This window comes from Bombus terrestris, chromosome 5 (genome assembly GCF_910591885.1).
Source record: "Bombus terrestris chromosome 5, iyBomTerr1.2, whole genome shotgun sequence".
In the NCBI taxonomy this organism is placed as follows: Eukaryota; Metazoa; Arthropoda; class Insecta; order Hymenoptera; family Apidae; genus Bombus; species Bombus terrestris.
In genome coordinates this window covers 7,951,230-7,973,234 of record NC_063273.1, presented here as the reverse complement: position 1 = coordinate 7,973,234, position 22,005 = coordinate 7,951,230, and the positions used below count along the sequence as shown (strand labels likewise).

Sequence of the window (22,005 nt, the reverse complement as noted above, 5' to 3'; positions counted from 1 at the left end):
CATCCGTACGATGCCTTAGAATCTCTCGAGTAATTGCTTAACCTAAATTAGGTACATATTGGTTCATGTGGCAGTTGTTGATTCGATTAGATAGTCGCAATCCATTAACAATGTGAAATAGATTGTTTACTGGCCAGCATGCCTGGTCTATTCCAGCCTGCTCTCATGGTAAACAACGTATTCGATCGATGGAAGAATTCTGTGGCAATCAATGTTACTAATTGGGTAAAACGATCTTCTTGTGGGATAGGAGCGTCGAAAAATAGTACGCAGATGATCTATGATTTGCCTTGAATTTATTGATGTAATAATTAATATTAATTATTTATACAGGCATAGAATTTTTTATAGTTTAGTCGATTATTTTAGCCACTAATGTTTATAGATTCAAGACTTAAGATACCATATAAAAATATCAGCACATATGACGTTTGTAAAGAATAATTTTACCATAAAAGCTTTCATTATTTTTATTAATGAAGCAGTGAAAAATTTGTTAATTTTGTTTAAGTAATTAGGTGTATTATTTTTTGAAGTAATAAAACAAGCTACTATTTTGGTTTTTCGATGCTGTGTAAATATTTTTATTTTATATTAGAACAAATTTTCTACTAAAGTTTATATATAATATTATGGATTTTATTATTTACTTTATTATATGTTGTATCATCATTATAGAATATACACATAATAAATAATATATAACTGATCTGAAAGCTTGTTCACCTTTAGAAAATTATATTTTATTTTAACTTGATGCTTGATTGTTAGGTTTGTAATTAAAATCTTTTATTATAATTTTCTATTTCGTTGCAAAAATCTTAAATTATTTCCAACGTCTATTTTGTTTCACGATCAGTAATAGATTCCAAGCAACTTAGATGACTAATTGTAGGTAAAGTTCACATCTTTGGTCATTTACAGGAAATAATAAGCAATAAAAACGATTTCTGCAAAAAGGAGCATAAAAACCAAACATGAATATTTTATATGTTTCTTAACGGCGCCACACAATTAATTATTTAATATATGTAGATCCAACTTCAAAATATTTTTCCACTGTAAAATTTTATTTTGTTATAGATAAGTTGAACGATATAGTCTTCCAAAATAATTCGGTTTGAGAAACGCGAGTCGAACGTGTCGTACAAGCTTATTTTGGTAATCGAGAAGCTTGAAAAATATTTTGTGAACTCAGAGATACTCCCAGGGATCAAGGCGCATCTTGCAGACTTGATTTTGCAATTTACAACTGTCTTACTGTCGCACTAATTTTATGAAATTTGTTGGATTTTCCATAGTGCTAAGCGTTTATTTAAGTAATAATATAAAGCAGAGTATGTAAAAAGTACGTGTTGCAAGACATGTGGCATTGCTTCTGTTATATGTAGAATTTAAAATGACGTGTCAAAAGGTCACATGAAGATTACATAAAAACACATTTATTCTGTTTTTTTAAATACAACGACGTTTCTACTAATATTCCTTCAACTTCAAAATAAAATATGTACATTATAAATTTCTATAAAAATAATCTCTTAGATTTTTCATTTTTTAAATAATCATAGCTTCTTTCAGATTGGACAAAATTTTTTTTAATTTCTTCAACCGATGTCATCGATTAAAGTTTTGGTAAATTAACTCATAATGCCATTGAAATATATTATCTACATCTACATTATTCTTCAAGGAATTTTAAATAATCATAAAACACGAATGATGGCATTAATGCAACCAATTAATACAACAAATTATGTAACCCTCCTCATTGTTTCACTGAATCTATCGGAACTTTCTGTCAATGATCTCGTTGAAGATCGCTAGGCATGTTAAGTCAAAAAGTCATTTTTCTTTGGAATATTATTCTTACTTTTTTCTGTGTCTATTAAATTTTACAATATTCTTATATATTTCACATACTTTTTTATCATTCTTAGTATTGAGTATATTCACAGTCAATGAGGCAGGTTTTTACACAATTTCGTAAGTCATTTAGTCAGAAGCTCGTGATAACTGAAGTGACACGCATCAATGTGATGACTTTGTCGTCACCGGTTTTGTCGATATCTTACGAATGTTACCTTGGAAGGTTCCTGATACCGAACTCAGACATTAATTACATAATGTTTTACTCAATAAGGTGTTACTACTCTCGGGTGTCTTTATATTTGGATTATTAACCGTTTGAATTTATATATGTACTTCTCATGAAATCACATATTGCTAATTCATAAAAAAATCTTTGATCTTGTAAAATTCATTAAAAAGTCTTTTTAATCTTGGAAAATTTATAAAATCTCATAATACTAGGCTTACATAGAGTTTTGATAATTACTATTATAATAATATATTATTTACAGATGAAAGCAGCTTACAGAGCTTTCGATGCATTCTGCGAACTCCCAGAGGAAGTGCGAACCAAATACGAACGCAATGAGAGCAACTACGGATACGTGAAACCAGGACCATCAAAGTATAATTTATTTGAAACTGAATTTATTATAAGAGAATTTTTATTTAAACTTGTTAATATCTTTTTGTGGTTTATATTCATAGATACACCGATGAGAAAGAAGCTCGACATGTTTTCAATGTGACCGGAACCGGAGGACCTCTTCCGGACGAGGAAGTACCTGGTTTTAAATCGGCGGTCGACGAACTTGCTCGTGATTTCAAGCAACTATCCGCAATGCTTTTAACTGTAATGTCACATTTTTCTATTATATATGAACATACAAAATAGATTTTAGTTGTCTTCTAATTTATAAAAGCAATTTCTAAAGGTTGACGCAAGATCCAGCCCTTTGTGTTATTAATTTCTACTAGTTGAGCATTTTTTATATTATTACTTCCTATTAGACGTAAAAAATCTGGATCTCACGTTAAGCTGCTTCTTAAAACACTCGAGCATTTTTATTCAAACTATTCTGAAGCAAAGAATTAATAAAATTACATTGAATAGATTCATTCACAGCTATAATCTCTTCCTTTCGTAATATTAAACTACACAGCGTTGCACAAATATTTAAAACGCTTCTAAATATATTTCTTTCTCTTTCTCCATTGATGTTTGTTCATAACGATCCGGAAGCCTTTATGGACAGATAATTTAACAAAAGTGAGTTGCTTTAACTGTGAGTAACCCTACAAACCAATCTATCCCGCAGGCAAACTAACACGATTGGTTTCTTCGGTTGCTTTACAGCCGTCATTAGGTACTATAAAATAAAAATAGGGGCCAATGTATGTGATCTATGCCTTGTAGGCTCTGGCCGTGGGCCTAGAGCAATCCCCTGATTTCCTGATGTCGAAGCATTCGCGCATGCTGGAACCTGGTAACGAGTCGACTCTTCGTCTTCTTTACTATCCTCCTCTTGGTGCACCAGCGCCAGGATTGGCTCGTTGTAGCGCTCATTGCGATTATGGAACTTTCACTTTGTTGGCACAGGTAGATATATCTATAAAACTTAATAAAAATTCCGATTACATAAATTTTTTTATTAAATTGTATTTCTAGTTTTCAATTCTATCTAAGTTGGAATTAAATTTCTTTTTAATCCACCAAGATATAAATTATAACATAATAATTTTTAATTATTTAATCATTTTTAGGATTGCGAAGGTGGTCTAGAAATACAGACTCCTTATGGTGAACGATGGGGAAGAGTCGGTCATCTCCCAGGTGCAATTTTGGTGAACACTGGCGATATATTAGCGAACTGGACAAACAATCAATTACCAGCATTAAGACACCGAGTTGTTGTACCAGAACATTGTGGTCGAGGTCGTCATTCCATTGCATTTTTCGTGCATCCAGATACTAATACTCTTATCGAGCCTTTAGATACAAAAATCGCACAAGCCAACCAAGAACCAGCACTTTGTCGTTTGCAGAAAAAGAAGCGCGGTGTTATGACTGCGTATCACCATATTCAACGTCGATTTCGAGAAACTTATGCTTCTTAACGGTGTTAACATAATAACATCTTTCTGTTTCTGGATAAAAATGTCTTAACTTATTATTGAAATTTGAGCAGAAAAAGACGTGAAATTTTTAAATACCAATGTAACATGATCAATTCTTATGATTCTATGACATTGTACGTTTTTTTTTTAAAGAAGCTAATACACCAATAAGAGACAGAATAATCAACTACCTATTGTGATAAAATGGCTCATATTTTATATGTTTCAAACAAAGGAAAATTTCCATCGATAAAGTGCAAGAACTACAGTGTTGCACCAAGAAGGCAATAATAAAGAAATTTGTACTTACATTTTGTAAAAATCCATTTTATATAAATAATTTAATATGCCATTAATAAAACAGAAGACAGGTCAGTGATTTGTGATTTGTATTTTTTTATTTTATATTGTCTATATATTATTCTGTAATTTTCTAAATACAACGATATCCAATTAAAATCCAGGATCCCAATCAAGCTTTTGTTTATCCCTTTTTATTATGGCGCAAATAATATTATCCCCAGGTTGGAATGATATCATCGGATCTTCAAATCTGAGACCACATTCGAGATTAGCTTCTATCGATGACATTTCATCCTTTAAATGCCTCATTGATGCCAATCTTCCTACAACAAAATATTCAAATATTGTCGATAAAAATATAAAAAATGTATGTTACAGGTATTAAAATTAATATTCAATGGAAAATAAAATACTAAATGAAATTAATAAAATGTAAAGGAGTGGATTAGTAAATGAATTTCATAATTGTCATAACAAATTTACCTGTAAAAATAGTTTCATTTCCTCTTATTATATGATACAGTCCAGATTTTAAAAGAACGCCTTTAATGCAACGGCAACCTGCAACGCTTACTTTCTTATTTTTGACATCTATATCATATTTTTGTAATACCGTTGCTTCACCTATATTTAAAGATCGAAAAAAAATCATTATTAACATACAGTGTTTATACTATAATTACCTGTTATATAATATTAATAATTATTACCTGTTATTTCTTCGATATTGACTTCAGGTAGTAAACTATTAATTTCTGCCTTAACATTATCGATAAGTTTATATACAATATTATACAGTCGAAGAGATATGCCTTTTGCAGTGGCCTCTTGTTCTACTGTTTTAATTGCCTCTACATTAAACCCATAAATAATTGCTGACAACAGATAAATAATTTAAAGTAATATATAGTAATATATAACTTTATTTTAAAATTTTGTTACCTTTAAATGTATCCGCTAATTCTATGTCCGAGCTTGTGATGGATCCAATACCATAGTGAACAATGTTTAGTTTACATATTTTATCAGATTTATATAAGTCAAAAATATCTAATAATGCCTCGACACTTCCTGCTACATCACCTTTTATAATAATATTAATTGTTGGAGTAGGATCCTCTATTTTATTTTTATTTTTTTCTTTTTTGGCCAGTTCCACCCTCACCTTTTTCATTACTGTTTTATCTCTTCCAAATGTTCTTCTAATTTCTAACAAGTTTCGATATTCCTATAATAATGAGAAATATATGTTGTACTTTCATAAATAATTAAAGTATACATTCTGCGTTCACTGAATATTACAATGAGATGTTCTTGTAGTCTTTGGTCAGCAACAGCTTTATGTTGTTTAGCTAAAGTTTCATTGCGGTCTTTCTCTCTAAATTTTAGAATTTCTTGCAATACTTTATCATTTTCTACTTCTAGCATTTCATCTCCAACATTAGGTAATTCTTTCCATCCAGTGATTTGTATTGCGTCAGATGGTTTAGCTTCCAAAATAGGGTGGCCAGAATCATTAAACATAGCTCTTACTTTAGCCCACGCTAGTCCAGAGACTATTAAAAAAAAGGAATATCGATAAAAATTATTTTAATATATTTAATTTATAAAAGTTAGTATTGCTATTCTTTACCTAACAAACATCCTTTCTTTAAAGTACCACGCTGAATTAAAGCCGTCACTAATTTTCCACGACCAACATGATTACTACATTCAATAACAACACCTTCTACTAAGCCTGCAGGATCCCCTTTCAAATCCATTAATTCCGCTTGTACGACTATAGCTTCTGTTAATTCTTGTAAATTAGTTCCCTTTAAAGCAGATATTTTCACACATTGTACTTCACCACCAAGTTCTTCAACTACAATTCCATGATCTGCAAGTTCATGTTGTGTCCTTTTCTGTGAAAACAAAATAATTAGAGATTTAAGAATTCTCAAATTTTGATCTTTAATCTGAACTCAGAGCTCTAAAACATTACAATATCAATGTTAGGTTTATCAATTTTGTTGATAGCCACAATAATTGGAACTTTGGCATTTTTTGCCATTTCTATACTCTGTAAGGTTTGTTCTTTGATACCATCATCAGCTGCTACTACTAATATTACAATATCTGTTGCATATGCCCCTCTATATCGCATAGAGGTAAAAGCAGCATGGCCAGGTGTATCCAAAAATGTTACTCGTTCTCCAGAATCCAAAGTTACTAAAATTTAGGTATAATTAAAGTATATCTTATTAAGTATAATAAAATATTTTTCTTCAAGCTATATATTTCTTTTTTCAAAATTATATTTCAATGAAATTTTAATTACATAATAATAAAATATATATAAATGAATATTTAAAGATTAATTTAGAACTAACCATCAAAGGCGCCAATGCATTGTGTAATTCCACCAAATTCAGACTGTGCAACAGACGTATGTCGTAATGCATCAAGTAAAGTAGTTTTACCATGATCAACATGCCCCATTATTGTTACCACTGGATGTCGTCTCACTAATTGAGACTTATTTGGTAGAGATCTATACAAAATATAGTTATATTACAGCCTTAAGAAAATTCATAAGAATTGCTATTTTTAATTAATCATTTAAACATATTAATTTTATATTACCTTCTTGTAATGTCTTTATACTTTGTTTCTATATTTGAAGTTTGCTTTGAAATAATTTTAGATTTTACACCAAGTTTTTTAGTTATGGCAGATATTAAATATTTATCTGATAAAATACTATTTTTATCATAAATATCTTTGCCACTTACAATATAAAGTACATCTAAAACATCGTTGATATTCCTTTTAGCAGACTTTGCTAATTCATTAACTGTCATATTTTCCCATACTTCTATTATTGGGAGTGACTTTTTCTTAAATTTTTCATTTGAAAAATTATTTAACATTTCTTCATTAAATACCATAGTTATCTGAAAATAATTTATAATTTTATATATGTACATGTATTGAATATAATGTAGTAATATGCATTAATATGTATATGTATTGAATATAATGTAATAATATGCATTAATATGTATATGTATATATAATGTATTAATATGTTTAAAATCATACTTCTTTATTATTTCTTCGTTTAAAAGAAGCTAGGGTAATATGATAATATTGCCGTTGAATATGTAATACATTCAAGGTTTGTAAAATATGATTTATACTTTGTTCTCGCCATACTACTTCTGATACTTGCCTTGATAAACTATAAATAAATAGATTACATTAATAAAAAATATATTTAGTGACACGCATTAAATACATTAAGCATTATAAATAATAACATTAAACATATTAAAAAATTTATAATTTAAAACTAGCATTAAATTATAAAAGAAGGTTATGTTTACGATCCAATACTGTCTATAAATAAACGATAGGTATTATATGTAAACATATGTCTAGAGCATACTGTATAACGAATGTATTAAGAGCAAAAAAGAAAATACTCTTAATTTATAACATTAAACAAAAATACAAAATACCCAGATTGAATATATGCTCTGACCATGGACGAAGCCATATTTATTTTCATCCATTAAAATCATACATCCATGTTCCGCCAGAGAGCGCTGTGTTGTTACGTCTTAAAATTATATTAAGGTATAAAGATATGAAGGCAAATTGGTCCACATGACTGTGTTTCAAACTATTAGAGATGTTTATGATTTTTCATAACAATGCATTGTACAATGATAAAAAATTTTAGATTAAATTTTAAATTACGTTAATGGAGCCCAATAGAATTTTTTAGGAGGGCAACAGAATTTGATATTCGAATTATATTTTATTATGTGGATTATATAGTTCATCTAATACGGGTCTTAATAAATATTTTGTCCTTTGTTTAAGATCTACTTCTTTGGCAGATTATCTCCATGAAATAAATGTAGGAATTAGTGCTATTAATAATAATAACATGGTAGAATGGCTACAATGCTCATTGTAGTTCTCAAGTTGGAAATTCTGGTAGGTGTAACCACATGATACGCATTCACCTTGAACGCACATTATTATTTTTGAATAGATAATTAATTGTTTATTTGATATTTTTGACTATGATTATAAATGTGATTTATTTGCAAAATTAATATGATAAAGGAATCAATTGAACAGCTGGGCTAGTCGGTCCCAGCTTTTAGGTGGCTTTTAACGTTTTTGGTATAACTGTAGTATAGAACCAGATATATATCCAGAAAGGAATCTCCTTTTTAAAATTTATAACTTTCAGCAATTGTGAATACTTCCGCTAAGTGGGATACTTTTACTTAGGCTTATAAATTACATTATTAAAATTTTAAGAGGGTAGAGGGTGGTCCAACTAAATGGGATTATTTGTATAATTAAATATTTGAAATTAATTCACTTCATTCTAGAGTAGATATATTTATACTATTTTAACATTAAATCAGTTAATAATAAAATTTTCTCTATTTTATAATTTCGTAAAATATGATAAATTACATTAGTAACATACGTCTAAATCTATTTATCTATTCACGTAAATGGATTTTAAAAATCGAACAATCTGAAATTGCTTATCATCAATATCGATATATTCTTTCGGTTCGATGTCACTAATCTTCAGGTTATCCATATAATATAATACATTCGCCTCTTTCCATCAATTTTTATTCTTTCGTCATCGTTGTCTATAAATGGATATTATTAAAACAATTAAATAGTAATGAGGAAAAATTCGAAATTACAAATTATAAGCTTTTTACAATTAAATTACAATTTTTTACGTAAAATACGTTTTGTTGACAGCTTCTGATCTAAACGTGCGAAATTACAAATATGTCAGATAGCATGGAACGAGATAAAGTTGAGATGTTCACATCTAAAGAAAGGGAAGAAGAAGAAGAAGAAATGAAACGAGAACTTATAGGTACCTGAATCTTACTCTTTTTAATAAAATACTTTTATTAAAAGCATTAACTTTATTAATTATTTTTCTTTTAATCATAACAATTTCGTCATTTATCTATTAATTTTTAGAGACGCTAATGTGTTATTTTATAAAATAATTTTCAGATATGAAAATGTACGAGACATGGTATACTTACAAAGATATGAAAGAAATTTTAGGGTTTATTAATGAATCTAAGGATATGGCAAATATGGCTAATGATGAAAAAGATACACAAAAGGTTGATTTACTCATATTTAATAAAGTCTTTGTTTATTTTGAACATAATTGTTTATATTTATAGCTATAATAGAATTTATATTACTATAGTATATTATGTACAATAAGTAATTAAGATATGTATATTAATATGTTTTTAGGAATTAATCCAATCTTCTAGTGAATGTACCTCCGAGGTAATGCTCAAGGCAAATTTAGCACAAGAATTGGAGATACAAGAACACAATGATGCAACTCAGTCGATACACTCTTATAAACCTAATCATATATCACCAATACATGAAAGAACATCTTCACATGGATGTAGCAATTCTGATCTTGCCACTGCTATTGCTGATTCAAGAAATCCTATGTACAGAGGGAAAAAATTTGATAGCAAAGATACATTTATTAGATTACAAGACAATTCAAATATCCGAGATAATTATTCTCATAGCACGAGTAAATATATTTCTTTAAAATCAAAAAATTCTTTACAAGATTCAGATATTATAAATAGCGCAGAAACAAAAATGGATACACATTCTGAATGTGATCAAAAATTGGATCGATGGCAAATTAATCCACTTGATTCTTGTGTTAGCGAAAATGATGTGCCTTTGCAAGAGCCAAATCGGCCAGTAGTTGAAGATCGCATGCCATTTAGATTATGCAAAGATGCACAAACACCTGAGACGCTTGAGAAGTTACTGCCTGAATTAAACTTTTATTTGAAACAAACAGCAGAGTTGTGGCATAGTTGGCACCGTACTACCGATACTAAGTTTCAATGGGGGTCACCCATTCAGGTGGGTACCTCCATCCAATCCATTTCTTACAGATCCTATCATTAATGAATATAAGAAAATATTGGATTATTCGGGAGACTTCATTGATTGAAATTAACATTTCTAAAAGAAATTAAGTTCTGCTATGTTTTTGATGAGATTGAGATATTGGCTCTTAGCTAGAATGCTCAATTCTATTCATTTTATTCAGTGGATATACTGTAATCTCACTGTCATTTAACCTATCTTTTATAAAACTTTTTTAATAACGAGGAATTGAATACTTTAGTAACCTGTAAAAATTATTTAAAGGAGTTTATTTCCCAAAAAAATATCCTTCAAAAAATGATATTCATGAAGCTATTTAATAGATATCTAAACAGTCATTATAAGGAATGATATAAATGTATATTCGACTAAATTAAATCGAAATCAAACTCATTCTATTAAATTTTACTATGAACTTTCTGAACAATCCAATATTTATTTTTTTCACATATAAGTTAAATTCTTCGTAATACAACATTGTGCCATGGAAAAAAAACTATCTGTATGCACAGATTTATGTTTTGGATGATAATGTTTTCTCCTAAAATATTCATAATTTTAATATAAATTTCTCTTAATTCTTTTCAATAAAAAATGTGTAACTATTTATTAATGTAATATCTCTTTGGTATAAGTAGTATTAAATTTGATGTTGTCTCTTATGCATACAATTAGCAGTACAATGGTTGTGATAAAATTTAACTAACATATTAAAGATAACTTTACTAGCAAAGTTTACATATTTTTTATTTATATATATACTGATAAGATAATTTGAGAACAAATAACATTAATGCTTTATATAAAACTGATCGAAGATTATGATTGGTATTTCTTATAAAAGTTGTAAAGTTTGCATTTATACAAACATATGTATTTATAAGTGTTTATAAAGAAAGAACAGTAATTAAAACTGTAAGCTACAATCCTTGAATAAATCATATTTCTGTAAAAAAAGAATAGTTTTATTGTTATAATTCTAATCCTTCTTTCAACATTTCTATAGGTGGGTCTTGCTAAAGATAACTTGGATAAAAAATTAGTAAAAGATATTAAGACTGATCAAAATCAGATGGAATGTACAAACAAACATAGCAATGAACGACCTCATAAACGTAAATCAACTATGATTCTTTCTTCTTTCTCTGATATAACATATTCTAGCAGTGATGAGGATGAAAATACTATTAAAAAAAAGAAAATTCAGTCTCATGAAGATACAAACAGGGTATTACGTTCAAATAAAATGGTATGTACTGCTAGATGCAGTGAAAAAAATAAAAATTTAAACCAAGACAATGATAGCAGTCTCTTAGTAGATAATATGGAAACTGAAAATTTTAAAGCAGAATGTAAAAAAGAATCTAAAGAATATTTATCATCTGAATCAATTCCCTTATGTCCAAAAAAAGTACCTTACAATGTTAGAAGAAGTATTACTAAAAGGAGAGAACATGTTATTAATATGTCTTCTAGCAGTCCATTAGCACATAGTAGCAATGAAAAACAAAATGCAATAACATTAATATCTAAAAATAAAAGTAGTAATCTCACTGATGAAAACATTCTCATAGAATTAGAAAATGATAATGCTAACGACAATGTTAAAACAATATTTGAGAGTACAGAAACTAAACCATTACCAAAGAAAGGTTTTTCAAGTAGAATAAACAATGTATATGTTTCTTTGGAAAAACTTCAGCTTGAAAAACGAAAAAGGCATGAAATTGAAAAGGAAGAAGCTGAGAAAAGGGAAGCTGACCAAAAGAAAAAGAAAGAAGAATTTTATAAAAAACAATTAGAAGGAAGGCAAAGAAGAGAAAAGCAAAGAGAAGAAGAGGAAAAGCATAAAGAAGGAAAAACCAAAAAGTGGAATACTATAGTAGACGTGAAATCTTTAAAAAAAACTAACAAAGATGAAGAAAGATTACAAGATTTAAATAGACAAAACAAGTGTACAACATCAGTAGAGGATAACATGTCCGAGGTAATCATATCCTTTTCTTTCTTTTTAGTAATATATACAGGTAAAATGTTATATATTTGTGCCTCAATTCTTTTTAGGATGATAGTACTTCTGTATCTAGAGAAATGAAGATAACAGAGAATAATCTCACAAATAATGTAAATTGCCCCATTTGTAATAAATCTTTTCCAAGTGATAAAATAGAAACACATGCTGCTGGATGCGAACAATATATATCTGATAATGAATATGAAAATGATTTATATATAGTGGAAAATGAATCATCACCAATAAGCATTAACAATACTGAAATTCTTGAATGTGGTGTTTGTTCAAAATATAAAACCACTAACGGAATACATTATGAAGATCATGTTAATAGTTGCTTACAAAGACAGCATGAAGAAGAATCGTCAAATGGTAATTATTCTCATTTTTTCTTTAAATTAGGTGTAAACAAGGTTATATATTAACAATATCATATATTTTTAGAATATTCAAGCAATGAAACCAATAACATTCCTAACTCGCCTATTCGTTGTTTCCGACCAATTAGTGAACAAACTCATTCACATATAGATTATAGAAGACAATTCTCCTCAGACAGTAAAAGACAAATATATCCTAGTAGAAAAAGAAAACGTTAACAAGTACTATTGCTATCTTTAAAATAACAAATGTATATGTATGTATGACATATATATACACTGATAAAAGAATTGATATTCTATCATGCTTTTAAAGGTACTGTTATACCATTCATATCTATCAGAAAAAGATTATAACAATATGAAACGTACACCTCAAATTTCTTATAAAATACATAACATAACTCTTTTTGCGTTTATTGTAGCATTCCATGTTTCGTAAACATTTATGTATATGTGTGTATTCTTTTATTACAAACATATTTATTACTTTGGATCAAAACTAAGATAAAATATTTTCATTTACTTTCTATTTGTTGTCAAATAACAAAGTAGTGATTAAAATCAGAAACGTTATTAAAACATCAGTTTATTTCTTTGTGGGTAATTAATTGTACAGTTCGCACAGTAAATTTAAATGATATAAATTAAAGATTCTTGTTAAAATGCTTAAATAAAACTGCGTTTGATAAAAAGGAACGTATAAGAGATTAAATATGTAATATCAAGTTTTGTAGATCAATTGTAAGCATTTATACTGTATAGTAAAATGTATTTTTCTACAAATGATTCTCGTTGTGAATAAAATATTATATTATGTCTTTTGTATTATTTATTCTAAATTAATTGTAAGTAACGTGTTAAGAACTACAAATCATAAAGATAGTTAAATATTAATTGTGTATTGAAATTACATTTACATCAAAAAGATATACTCATCGTCATAACAGGATATAAGAAACACGGTTATATAAGATAAAATTAAATAATATTCAAGATTATTTAACGAAAGAAATACTTATAATGATAAGCAGATACATATCTCAAATATACATGATAAGAATTCAGTTGAATTTAGACTTATATACATACATATTAGAGCTTAGATATATATAATATTTATAAAAATATTTATCAAAATCTCTATATAATATAAAAAATTCATTGAATTGTCGTAAAACAAGTATTATGAAAACAATTTTTCAATTTATAGTCATTCTACTTTTGATTAACAGCACTTTGTCCCTAACCTTAGATGGTTCATGGATAGGTATTAAATATGTTATATAAAATACACTAATAAAACTTTCTTGTAATATCATGTAGTATCAATCCTATCAATAAATAATATATGAATTTCTGATTTAGGTAAAATTACGACCAATAAACATGAACATGGTAAGAATTTTTTAAAATTATTCTCCAATATTATTATGATATTAATTATTATTAATTATGATATTAATTATATCTTATTAGAAATCATATTTCCTGCAACTGTACCAGGAGGAATTTATACAGATTTGAACAAAGCACACATTATACCAAATAATTTTAATGAAAATAATGATGTAACTAATCGATGGGTTGGTAATCAATCAGTTACTTACACTAAAGGTTTTTATGGTAATTATTTTAAATTTTTTAGTATAAGAACGTTAATATGTTTATACAAGTGTTCTTAATTTTAAATAAATTTTTAATATTTGCATTGCAGTAAACAATACTTTATTAAATGCACCTAAAGTAGTATTAATTTTCCATGGTGTAGATACATTTGCTAGAATCTTTTTAAATGCACAAAAAGTTGGAGAAACATCAAATATGTTTTTAAGATATACATTTGATGTAACAAAACACTTAGAAGTAAGCAATTCATTTTTTATTTATTCATATCATACAATTATTTATTCTATTTATTTATTAATATTCTATTTTTCAGAGAGGGGAAAATTTGTTGGAAGTTTCTTTTTCTTCCCCTGTTAAGATAGCTGAAGCCTTACACAATAAACAAGCATTGAAGTATGTTATTCCTCCAATATGCAATCCAGATAGTTACAATGGAGAATGTCATGTAAATTATATAAGAAAAATGCAAGCAAGTTTTTCTTGGGATTGGGGTCCAGCTTTTCCATCAATGGGTATTTGGTGTGTTTAATTTTATTATTTATTTACATTATTTGTCGTTACATATTAATCAAAAAAAATTTTAGGAAAAGTGTAGAAATAATTCCCATAAATGAAATTTATATTATGGATGTTACAACAGATATTCATAAAGAAGGAAAATTTTGGAATGTTATAATCACATTATTTCTTGAAACTACCTCACGAAGTAACACAACTTGTCATATCTCATCTATTCTTAATATTAATGAACAATCAAATATTCATAATACCAGCAATGTTAATTTACAAATAGACACAAAAAGTACTATACTTCTTAAAGTACCTACAGTACGTTCCCAATAGTGACATATAATTTACTAATATTTGACCAATATATGCTTTTAATAAAATAATATTTTTACATAGAACCTTGTACATGAATGGTGGCCGAATGGTTATGGCAATCAAACTCTTTACTCATTAACTGTAACTGCAGCTACTTCTACTAATGTTAAGCAGAAAACTATACGCATTGGTTTTAGAACAGTAGAGCTTGTACAAAAGACTCTGAAACAAGGATTAAGCTTTTATTTTCAGATAAATAATATTCCAATATTTGCGAAGGGTAGTAATTTCATTCCAGCTAGTATTTTTCCTGAGTTAACTACTAAGACAGATACAATTAAACACTTACTAAGATCTGCCAAAGAAGCAAACATGAATATGCTTAGAGTATGGGGAGGTGGACTTTATGAATCCGAATTATTTTATAATATAGCTGATGAATATGGAATCATGATTTGGCAAGATTTCATGTTTGCGTGTGGAATGTATCCTACTACAAAAGACTTTCTTGAATCAGTTAAGAAGGAAGTAATACAAAATGTACAAAGATTAAAAAATCATCCTAGTATTGTTCTCTGGGCTGGAAATAATGAAAATGAAGCAGCTCTATATGGAAATTGGTATGGAACTGGAACTAAACAAATATATAAAACTGATTATATCAAACTTTATGTAGACTTAATTAAGAAAGAAGTGGAACAACTTGATTCCACACGACCTTTTGTAATATCTAGTCCTAGTAATGGATTGTATACAGAGAAATATAATTATATTGGAAAAGATCCATATTCGAAGTTATTTGGAGATGGTAAAATATATTTTTTCACTATAGAAACAGTTTGTATTTGAAAGCAGGTGTAATATAATAATATTTTAGTTCATTATTACAACTATTTTAATAATGGATGGGATATGAAGCAATATCCTCGTGCAAGATTTTCATCTGAATATGGGTTTCAATCGCTACCGTCAATTTATACTATGTTGCCGGTTACAAGAACTATTACTGATTTAGATATAGACAGCAATTTCTTTAAACATCGTCAACATTTACCATTAGGAACAGTATATTTGAAGAATCTTATTTCAAAAAATTTAAAATTACCTGATACTCAAGATAGTCTAAAAAGATTTGAAAATTATATATATTTAAGCCAAATTAATCAGGCTGTGTCGGTAAAAATACAAACAGAGTTTTATCGGCAATCAAAGTCGGATTTAAACGAAATAGGAGAGGGAATGACAATGGGTGCTTTATATTGGCAATTAAATGATGTTTGGCAAGCTCCATCTTGGTCTTCCATAGGTAGATGATGATTACTGAAAATAGGATGTAATATTTAAATTTATTTTGATGCCACTAATAATCTTATTTATTTAGATTTTGATGGACGATGGAAAATGCTTCATTACTATGCTATGGAATTTTTTGCACCTATTATAGTTACATACTATATCAATAATATGCAGCTTTTAATCTATATTGTCTCTGATATGACATATTCAATAAAAAATGCTACTTTAGAAGTGAATCTTTATGCATGGAATAGCATAAAACCTGTACAATCGTATGTTTATCCTAACATAATTATTGTAAGTATATGACAAAAATACTTAGCAAATAAAAGAAATGCTTTTATATTAAAACCTTGCAATCAACATTTCTTTTGAATAGGAAGCAAATACAGTAACTAAAGTTCATAATAGTTTACTAGAATATTCATGGATTTTAAATTCTACAACACTTAATGAATGTCAATCTAACTTTAGTACTAAAAGCAATTGTATTACAACACTCACCTTGAGAAACAAAACTGGAATTCTAATAGCACCAAGAAATTACATATATCCAAGGAATGCTCTGAAGAATATTGCATTACCAATTGCAAATGTTTCTGTAAGTTTATCCTTGGATCTACAAAAGAAATGTTATGCATTTTTGTTTAATATGAAATATTTCATTTTAGGTAAAAGTAAATGATAATTATTTACCTGGAAGATATTTTAATTATTCAGATATTGAACTTGAATTAATAACAAATAATATAGCACTTTTTGTATGGCTAGAAGCTGGTAATATTTGTGGTCGTTTCTCAGAAAATGGTTTCCATATGTTTGAAAATAAGAAAAATGTTACTTTCCATGCATGTGAATTTATCACACCAGAAGTGCTAAGAAAATCTTTAAAAGTTACTACACTTTCTGGTATTTATTAAATTCGTCTAATACTGGTAACTCTGATTCTATTTAAATAATGATTGTTTACCTTTGTAATATTAAATTTCAAGTCCTTCGTGGAAAATATGTCTCGCGATGTAAATAAATTTCGAATCCAATAAGAATAACCAGAATAATTAGAAGTATACTAATTATTAAATACATTAAATTTGACATTTTGCTTTGTTAACTTATAAATTTGTCTCTAATTTTGGACAATTTTTTATTGGTTACTATTGAAAATTATACAATGGCTTTTTATAACAAAATATAACATAAATATTGAAGTTAGTACATTATCACAATGAAACATGAAATCAATGTATACAATATGTATAATAAACAATATTATTAAAGAAAGTATATATAATTAATATAATTAGATTATTAAGAAGAATATATATAATTAAACATTATTATATATTTGTTATTTTTCTATTAATCAGTAATATCAGGAGTTAATAATTTTAAAATAGTACGTTTACTTTCTTTTTCTATTAAATTCTAGTATTTAATCTTAAAAACTACGGAAAAATAATTTATTGAATTGATGCAATAACGCACTTACAATGCTAATAAGCGTAAGCTGAGATTTGTTTACTGAATCTTTTTTAAATATATTATTAGCAAAACACTTTCATGTAAAAAATTCATCAAAAAATAATAAAATATACAAGCAATTATTCCATAAATATATGTACATGTAACAAAAATTACATGTTATAGTAAACTATCTTTTTTAAAGACTAGATAAAGATATCTTATTTTGTAAATAGTATTGTGTGTTAAAATTTTTCATAAAGATAAAAGTTATTTTTTTTATACTATATATGAACGTTAAACATATATAAATATGACTTATGTTTGATCGTTTTTAAACTTCATTTAAAGCACTTGTTAGATGTTAAGATTCACCATTGCCTATATTTTTAAAAGTTAACCTACCAAGATCTGTTAATTTTTGTTCAACTATTGAATAATAAGTATTACAAGTATTATATAAGTATTATTAACAACTTCCCTATTACTGTTTAATTTGTGCATACGCGGGTATAACTTCTTCTGATGGCGAATGTAGATAACGACGACTTAGATTAATTGCTACCATTATACAGCATAGCAATAAGGGACCAAAAATGGCACCTTCTACGCCTAAGCAAAAGACACCACCTACTATGGAAAGACCTGTCAGATACGGATGTCCACCCCTAAAGTAAAAAAGCGATTAATATAAATGTAGTTATATGTATTTAAATAAATATATTTTTATTGCAATTTTTAAAGATTATAGTACCCCTTAATTTCTTTGTAGAATTCAGTTACAACAATATTGCAAGGAAGAAAATGAAACATGAAAAACAGAATAGCAGTCATAGATCCTTGAGTAAACCAAAGTTCCAAAGTAGCTGGGATGCAAGCAAAATATGCATCCAAAAATGGCACGGCACCGAGTATTGTTGCAAAAGCTGATGGTAAATAAATCATTTTTACTTGGAACAAATTATGTGTAAACCATGTCCACATGCCAAAGAAAGAAGCAAGTTTAAACGTTGCAGCAAATACTCCAATTACTGCTTCTTGTAATGCTACAGCAAACCTACAAAAGATAAGATGTTAGGCTTTTTTGCCAAAATATGTAATAGCATATATTTTTATAATTCAATATATACATACCCCTCAACATGGAAAGTGCTTATAAATAAAAAAATTAATTTTTCAAAATAATTTATATTACAATTAATACAAAATATATTGATGTATTATAAAATATAAACATTTACCTGTGACAATTAATAGGACTAAATACTGTAGTTAACTCAATAGGTTTGTATGTTTTTTCACTAGAACTAAGGAGGTAAAAAAGCGTTGTAAAAAACACCACCTTAAAATGAAATTTTTATTACATAAAATATATATTCTAAATATTTTCAAAATATATACGCGTTTTTTGTAATTAATTGATTACCATACTGAGAGTGAAGTTAAGTACTGCTGATCCACTCATAAGTATAACATAAAATAATTCTGTAAAAATTGTTAATATCACAGACATATTTCCCTTCACTATGCTCCAAATGGAGTCCAACACTGACATACAAATCCCAATATTTTCTTTTACAAAGTTTTGTATGTTGGTCATGTTAAACAGTTCTACATAAAAAAAGAAGAACAAACACACTGAATAAATCTGGATACTGCTGCATTTAATTGCATTTAATTTTAAATATGAAATCTTACGTAAAGGTGTTTTGCCAAAACTTTCTTTGAAGCTTTCCCACACTGAATAAGCTGCTGTAACATCTACAGTAGGTCCAATTAAATCAGGACTTTCATTAGACATCATCCATGCTTGATAAAGTCTATCCCAAAGTTCTAAAACTTTCTTTTCCAACTGTTCAGCCTTTGCAGTATCTAAATCTTTTACCAATCCTTTTACCTACATCATATATTACATATTAGTATTGAAATATATTTAGTAATTATAAATATACACATATATCTCACTCCGTCAGAAATAGCACTTCGTCCATATGTGTAAGCATTATCTAACACACTATTAACTGAATCTTCCCATTCTTCAGGTAACCAATCAATGTCTGAATTATTCATTAAAGATGAATTGAGTATCTCTCCAGTAATATGAATAAGATGCATACCTTCTGTATAAACCTAGGAAAAGCATAATAATTTATAATCATTTATAGGATGTATAAGGTAGCATTTATTATAGTTTCATTGTACCTGTATAGTTATAAAAATAGAGGTACAAGTAGTAAATATAAGTAGGCCAAAAATCACAGCAATTGTTACTACAGAATCAACTGAAGCTTTCAAGGCTTTTGTTAATTTTTTATCAACCATGATTCCAATTTTATATAAACCTCTAACATTAACTGGTAAGAGAGCTTGATGTCTTTCTATACACCATGTTTTTATAATTTGTATAATAATGTTGCATTGTTTTTCAATCATCTTTCCTACTCCAAAATAACTTCCAAGTTGTTTAATAATATAAAAGGCTATAGGAATAATTAAAATGTATATCATCCACCTATGTTTCCAAAGAAGCATACCAATGCAAGCATATAATGCACCATACATGTATTTGTCAGTATCAACCTTATCACTTTCTATATCTATAGACATTCGTAATTCTGTTTTCAATCTTCTTAACAAATAACGATCACGTAATGGTATACTAGGTGATTGCAGTCTCTTCATTACCCCTTTATTAGTTGCATCCAATGACATTGACTTGTTGGAGAATTTTCTAACTTTTGTTTCTTTGTCTTCTTCACTTATCTTGTCATCCATGTTCTCTTTACTGATATTTTCTACTTTTTCACTTTTAGGAAATGAAGGAAATGAATCATGTTGTATATTTATAATTAAGTTATTTGTTAATGCAAAGCATATTGCTTCCATGAATGTCATTTGTTTATTTTCTAATTCTTGGTTTTCCACAATGCCTATTACCTCATAAATAAATCCTATCAAGTATAGTATCTGTAGTGTTATAAATACAATAATTTGATAAGCACCTAATATGTTTGAAACATATAAACTAATCATGAACCATATAACAAATGAGGTATAACGGAAATGTATGGAATTATTCGGTGTCCAATAAATATACAACACAGATAAATATCCAATAAGTATAACAGCAATCTGTAAAAATTACATTACTATTATTGATCATTACCGATATATAATGAAATATATTTCTTATTAAGCATTTTTTAAATAGTTAAAAGTTACCGTAAACGTGTTGCATGTTGTTATAAAAAATCCAAAAATAGTACTAAAAATTAGACATATTCTCCATATAAGACAACTTAATATAGTAGGTATGTAATGATATATAGTTAAAGGTATTGCAGCCAACAAAAATGCACTGATAATGTACTTAATGCGTTTCCATAAAAATGATCCTATACTGTCAGATACTTTGTCTACTATTTGTACAGGCAGCACTATTAAATTTATTACTAAAGGAGTATGAGACGCTTCCGTTTTTTCAAACCATGACTGTACCATCGTAGTTAACGAATATTTGAAAGGGAATAGAACAGAGCCACATAATAGAGCCCAAATTAGAGGTTTTACAAAAGGTCTCAATATAATATATAATCCAAACCCCGCTGCTGAAACTAGACACAAAAAGAACAGTGCCACGGCATTATAAATGCCTTGTTTTAAGGCTTTTTCATGACCCGCACTGAAGCCGGACAGCATGTTAAAGAGGTTATCCATAGGCGACCGTGTACTATCCATTGTGAATACGTAATCAATTCACTATTAGAGCGCTTATTATTTAATTTTGAATTCTGTTACTACTTAATATTTTGTTAAGAAAAGTAAAAAAATTATACTGAATAGGAAAATAGTAATAAGAGTAAAGTTTACTGTAAGAAGTAACAAATACTGTATACTGGTATTGTGCAGTAGTGATTAGTGAGTAGTCGTGCATCGTGCAGTATCCCATATGTACATATGTATGTATGTATGTATGTATGTATATACACTATGGTATATCAATTAATGTCAATAAAAGAGTGAAATGACTGAAATCAGAATAAATAAAACTTGTTTTTTTCTCTATTTAAAAAAAAAGATAATTTACTTATAAACATAAATTATCAGCCAAATTAATGAAATGAAATGACATGTTAAAAGATTGTT

The 22,005-nt window shown here is 27.8% G+C and overlaps 4 protein-coding genes across 14 annotated transcripts in view; 2 read left to right on the top strand and 2 right to left on the bottom strand.

Moving 5' to 3' along the window:
• Positions 1 to 4,345, top strand: part of LOC100643158 (proline hydroxylase buaE) — a 44,262-nt gene extending 39,917 nt beyond the window's left edge. For all 7 annotated transcript variants that reach the window (XM_003395449.4, XM_003395450.4, XM_012308517.3 and 4 more), the window contains 4 exons: positions 2,361 to 2,473; positions 2,557 to 2,701; positions 3,266 to 3,448; positions 3,613 to 4,345. In XM_003395449.4, the coding sequence (XP_003395497.1) occupies positions 2,361 to 2,473; positions 2,557 to 2,701; positions 3,266 to 3,448; positions 3,613 to 3,966 (795 nt within the window). In that variant the 3' untranslated portion in view covers positions 3,967 to 4,345. The remainder of the gene's footprint in view (positions 1 to 2,360; positions 2,474 to 2,556; positions 2,702 to 3,265; positions 3,449 to 3,612) is intronic.
• On the bottom strand, positions 4,339 to 7,889 carry LOC100651367 (translation initiation factor IF-2, mitochondrial). Of its 3 annotated transcripts, none has more exons than XM_003395433.4 (11): positions 7,773 to 7,889; positions 7,354 to 7,492; positions 6,895 to 7,205; positions 6,642 to 6,802; positions 6,254 to 6,480; positions 5,903 to 6,173; positions 5,572 to 5,825; positions 5,212 to 5,497; positions 4,980 to 5,144; positions 4,753 to 4,893; positions 4,339 to 4,592 (listed from the first exon to the last, which is right to left on the bottom strand). In XM_003395433.4, exons 1-11 carry the CDS (start codon positions 7,820 to 7,822, stop codon positions 4,420 to 4,422), a joined length of 2,178 nt encoding a protein of 725 aa, XP_003395481.4. In that variant the 5' UTR covers positions 7,823 to 7,889; the 3' UTR covers positions 4,339 to 4,419. The 3 variants fall into 3 exon arrangements, with proteins under 3 accessions (XP_003395481.4, XP_048261962.1, XP_048261961.1); XM_048406005.1 differs by having other exon boundaries at positions 7,796 to 7,815; XM_048406004.1 differs by lacking the exon at positions 7,773 to 7,889 and adding an exon at positions 7,638 to 7,699.
• A 948-nt stretch (positions 7,890 to 8,837) lies between these two features.
• On the top strand, positions 8,838 to 18,742 carry LOC100649878 (beta-mannosidase). Of its 2 annotated transcripts, XM_048406003.1 has the most exons (16): positions 8,838 to 8,971; positions 9,058 to 9,178; positions 9,325 to 9,440; positions 9,580 to 10,227; positions 11,261 to 12,241; positions 12,319 to 12,640; positions 14,017 to 14,046; positions 14,128 to 14,274; positions 14,366 to 14,514; positions 14,591 to 14,796; positions 14,862 to 15,105; positions 15,184 to 15,910; positions 15,980 to 16,408; positions 16,484 to 16,695; positions 16,778 to 16,999; positions 17,070 to 18,742. In XM_048406003.1, exons 2-16 carry the CDS (start codon positions 9,088 to 9,090, stop codon positions 17,316 to 17,318), a joined length of 4,773 nt encoding a protein of 1,590 aa, XP_048261960.1. In that variant the 5' UTR covers positions 8,838 to 8,971; positions 9,058 to 9,087; the 3' UTR covers positions 17,319 to 18,742. The 2 variants fall into 2 exon arrangements, with proteins under 2 accessions (XP_048261960.1, XP_048261959.1); XM_048406002.1 differs by having other exon boundaries at positions 8,861 to 9,178.
• LOC100651834 (transmembrane protein 245) lies at positions 14,365 to 21,902 on the bottom strand. 2 transcript variants are annotated; one of them, XM_003395437.4, is made up of 11 exons: positions 21,082 to 21,902; positions 20,062 to 20,991; positions 19,825 to 19,989; positions 19,558 to 19,756; positions 19,286 to 19,470; positions 19,101 to 19,201; positions 18,994 to 19,011; positions 18,614 to 18,916; positions 17,095 to 18,527; positions 16,903 to 17,017; positions 14,365 to 16,422 (listed from the first exon to the last, which is right to left on the bottom strand). In XM_003395437.4, the coding sequence occupies exons 1-9, from the start codon at positions 21,595 to 21,597 to the stop codon at positions 18,344 to 18,346; spliced, it is 2,601 nt and encodes an 866-aa protein (XP_003395485.1). In that variant the 5' UTR covers positions 21,598 to 21,902; the 3' UTR covers positions 14,365 to 16,422; positions 16,903 to 17,017; positions 17,095 to 18,343. The 2 variants fall into 2 exon arrangements, with proteins under 2 accessions (XP_003395485.1, XP_012163917.1); XM_012308527.3 differs by lacking the exons at positions 14,365 to 16,422; positions 16,903 to 17,017; positions 18,994 to 19,011 and having other exon boundaries at positions 18,292 to 18,527; positions 21,082 to 21,901.
• Positions 21,903 to 22,005: the final 103 nt, after the last annotated feature.

Coding starts and splice junctions, on each gene's coding strand:
- LOC100651367 (XM_003395433.4), bottom strand. CDS start 7,822: ATGAAAATAAATATGGCTTCGTCCATGGTCAGAGCATATATTCAATCT. Junction 7,206..7,353: donor AACGAAGAAATAATAAAGAA/GTATGATTTTAA, acceptor AATTATTTTCAG/ATAACTATGGTATTTAATGA. Junction 5,145..5,211: donor ATTAGCGGATACATTTAAAG/GTAACAAAATTT, acceptor ATCTGTTGTCAG/CAATTATTTATGGGTTTAAT.
- LOC100649878 (XM_048406003.1), top strand. CDS start 9,088: ATGTCAGATAGCATGGAACGAGATAAAGTTGAGATGTTCACATCTAAA. Junction 14,515..14,590: donor ATGTAACAAAACACTTAGAA/GTAAGCAATTCA, acceptor TCTATTTTTCAG/AGAGGGGAAAATTTGTTGGA. Junction 14,797..14,861: donor TTTCCATCAATGGGTATTTG/GTGTGTTTAATT, acceptor AAAAAATTTTAG/GAAAAGTGTAGAAATAATTC.
- LOC100651834 (XM_003395437.4), bottom strand. CDS start 21,597: ATGGATAGTACACGGTCGCCTATGGATAACCTCTTTAACATGCTGTCC. Junction 19,990..20,061: donor CTATTTTTATAACTATACAG/GTACAATGAAAC, acceptor TGCTTTTCCTAG/GTTTATACAGAAGGTATGCA. Junction 18,528..18,613: donor TTCTACAAAGAAATTAAGGG/GTACTATAATCT, acceptor TTTTTACTTTAG/GGGTGGACATCCGTATCTGA.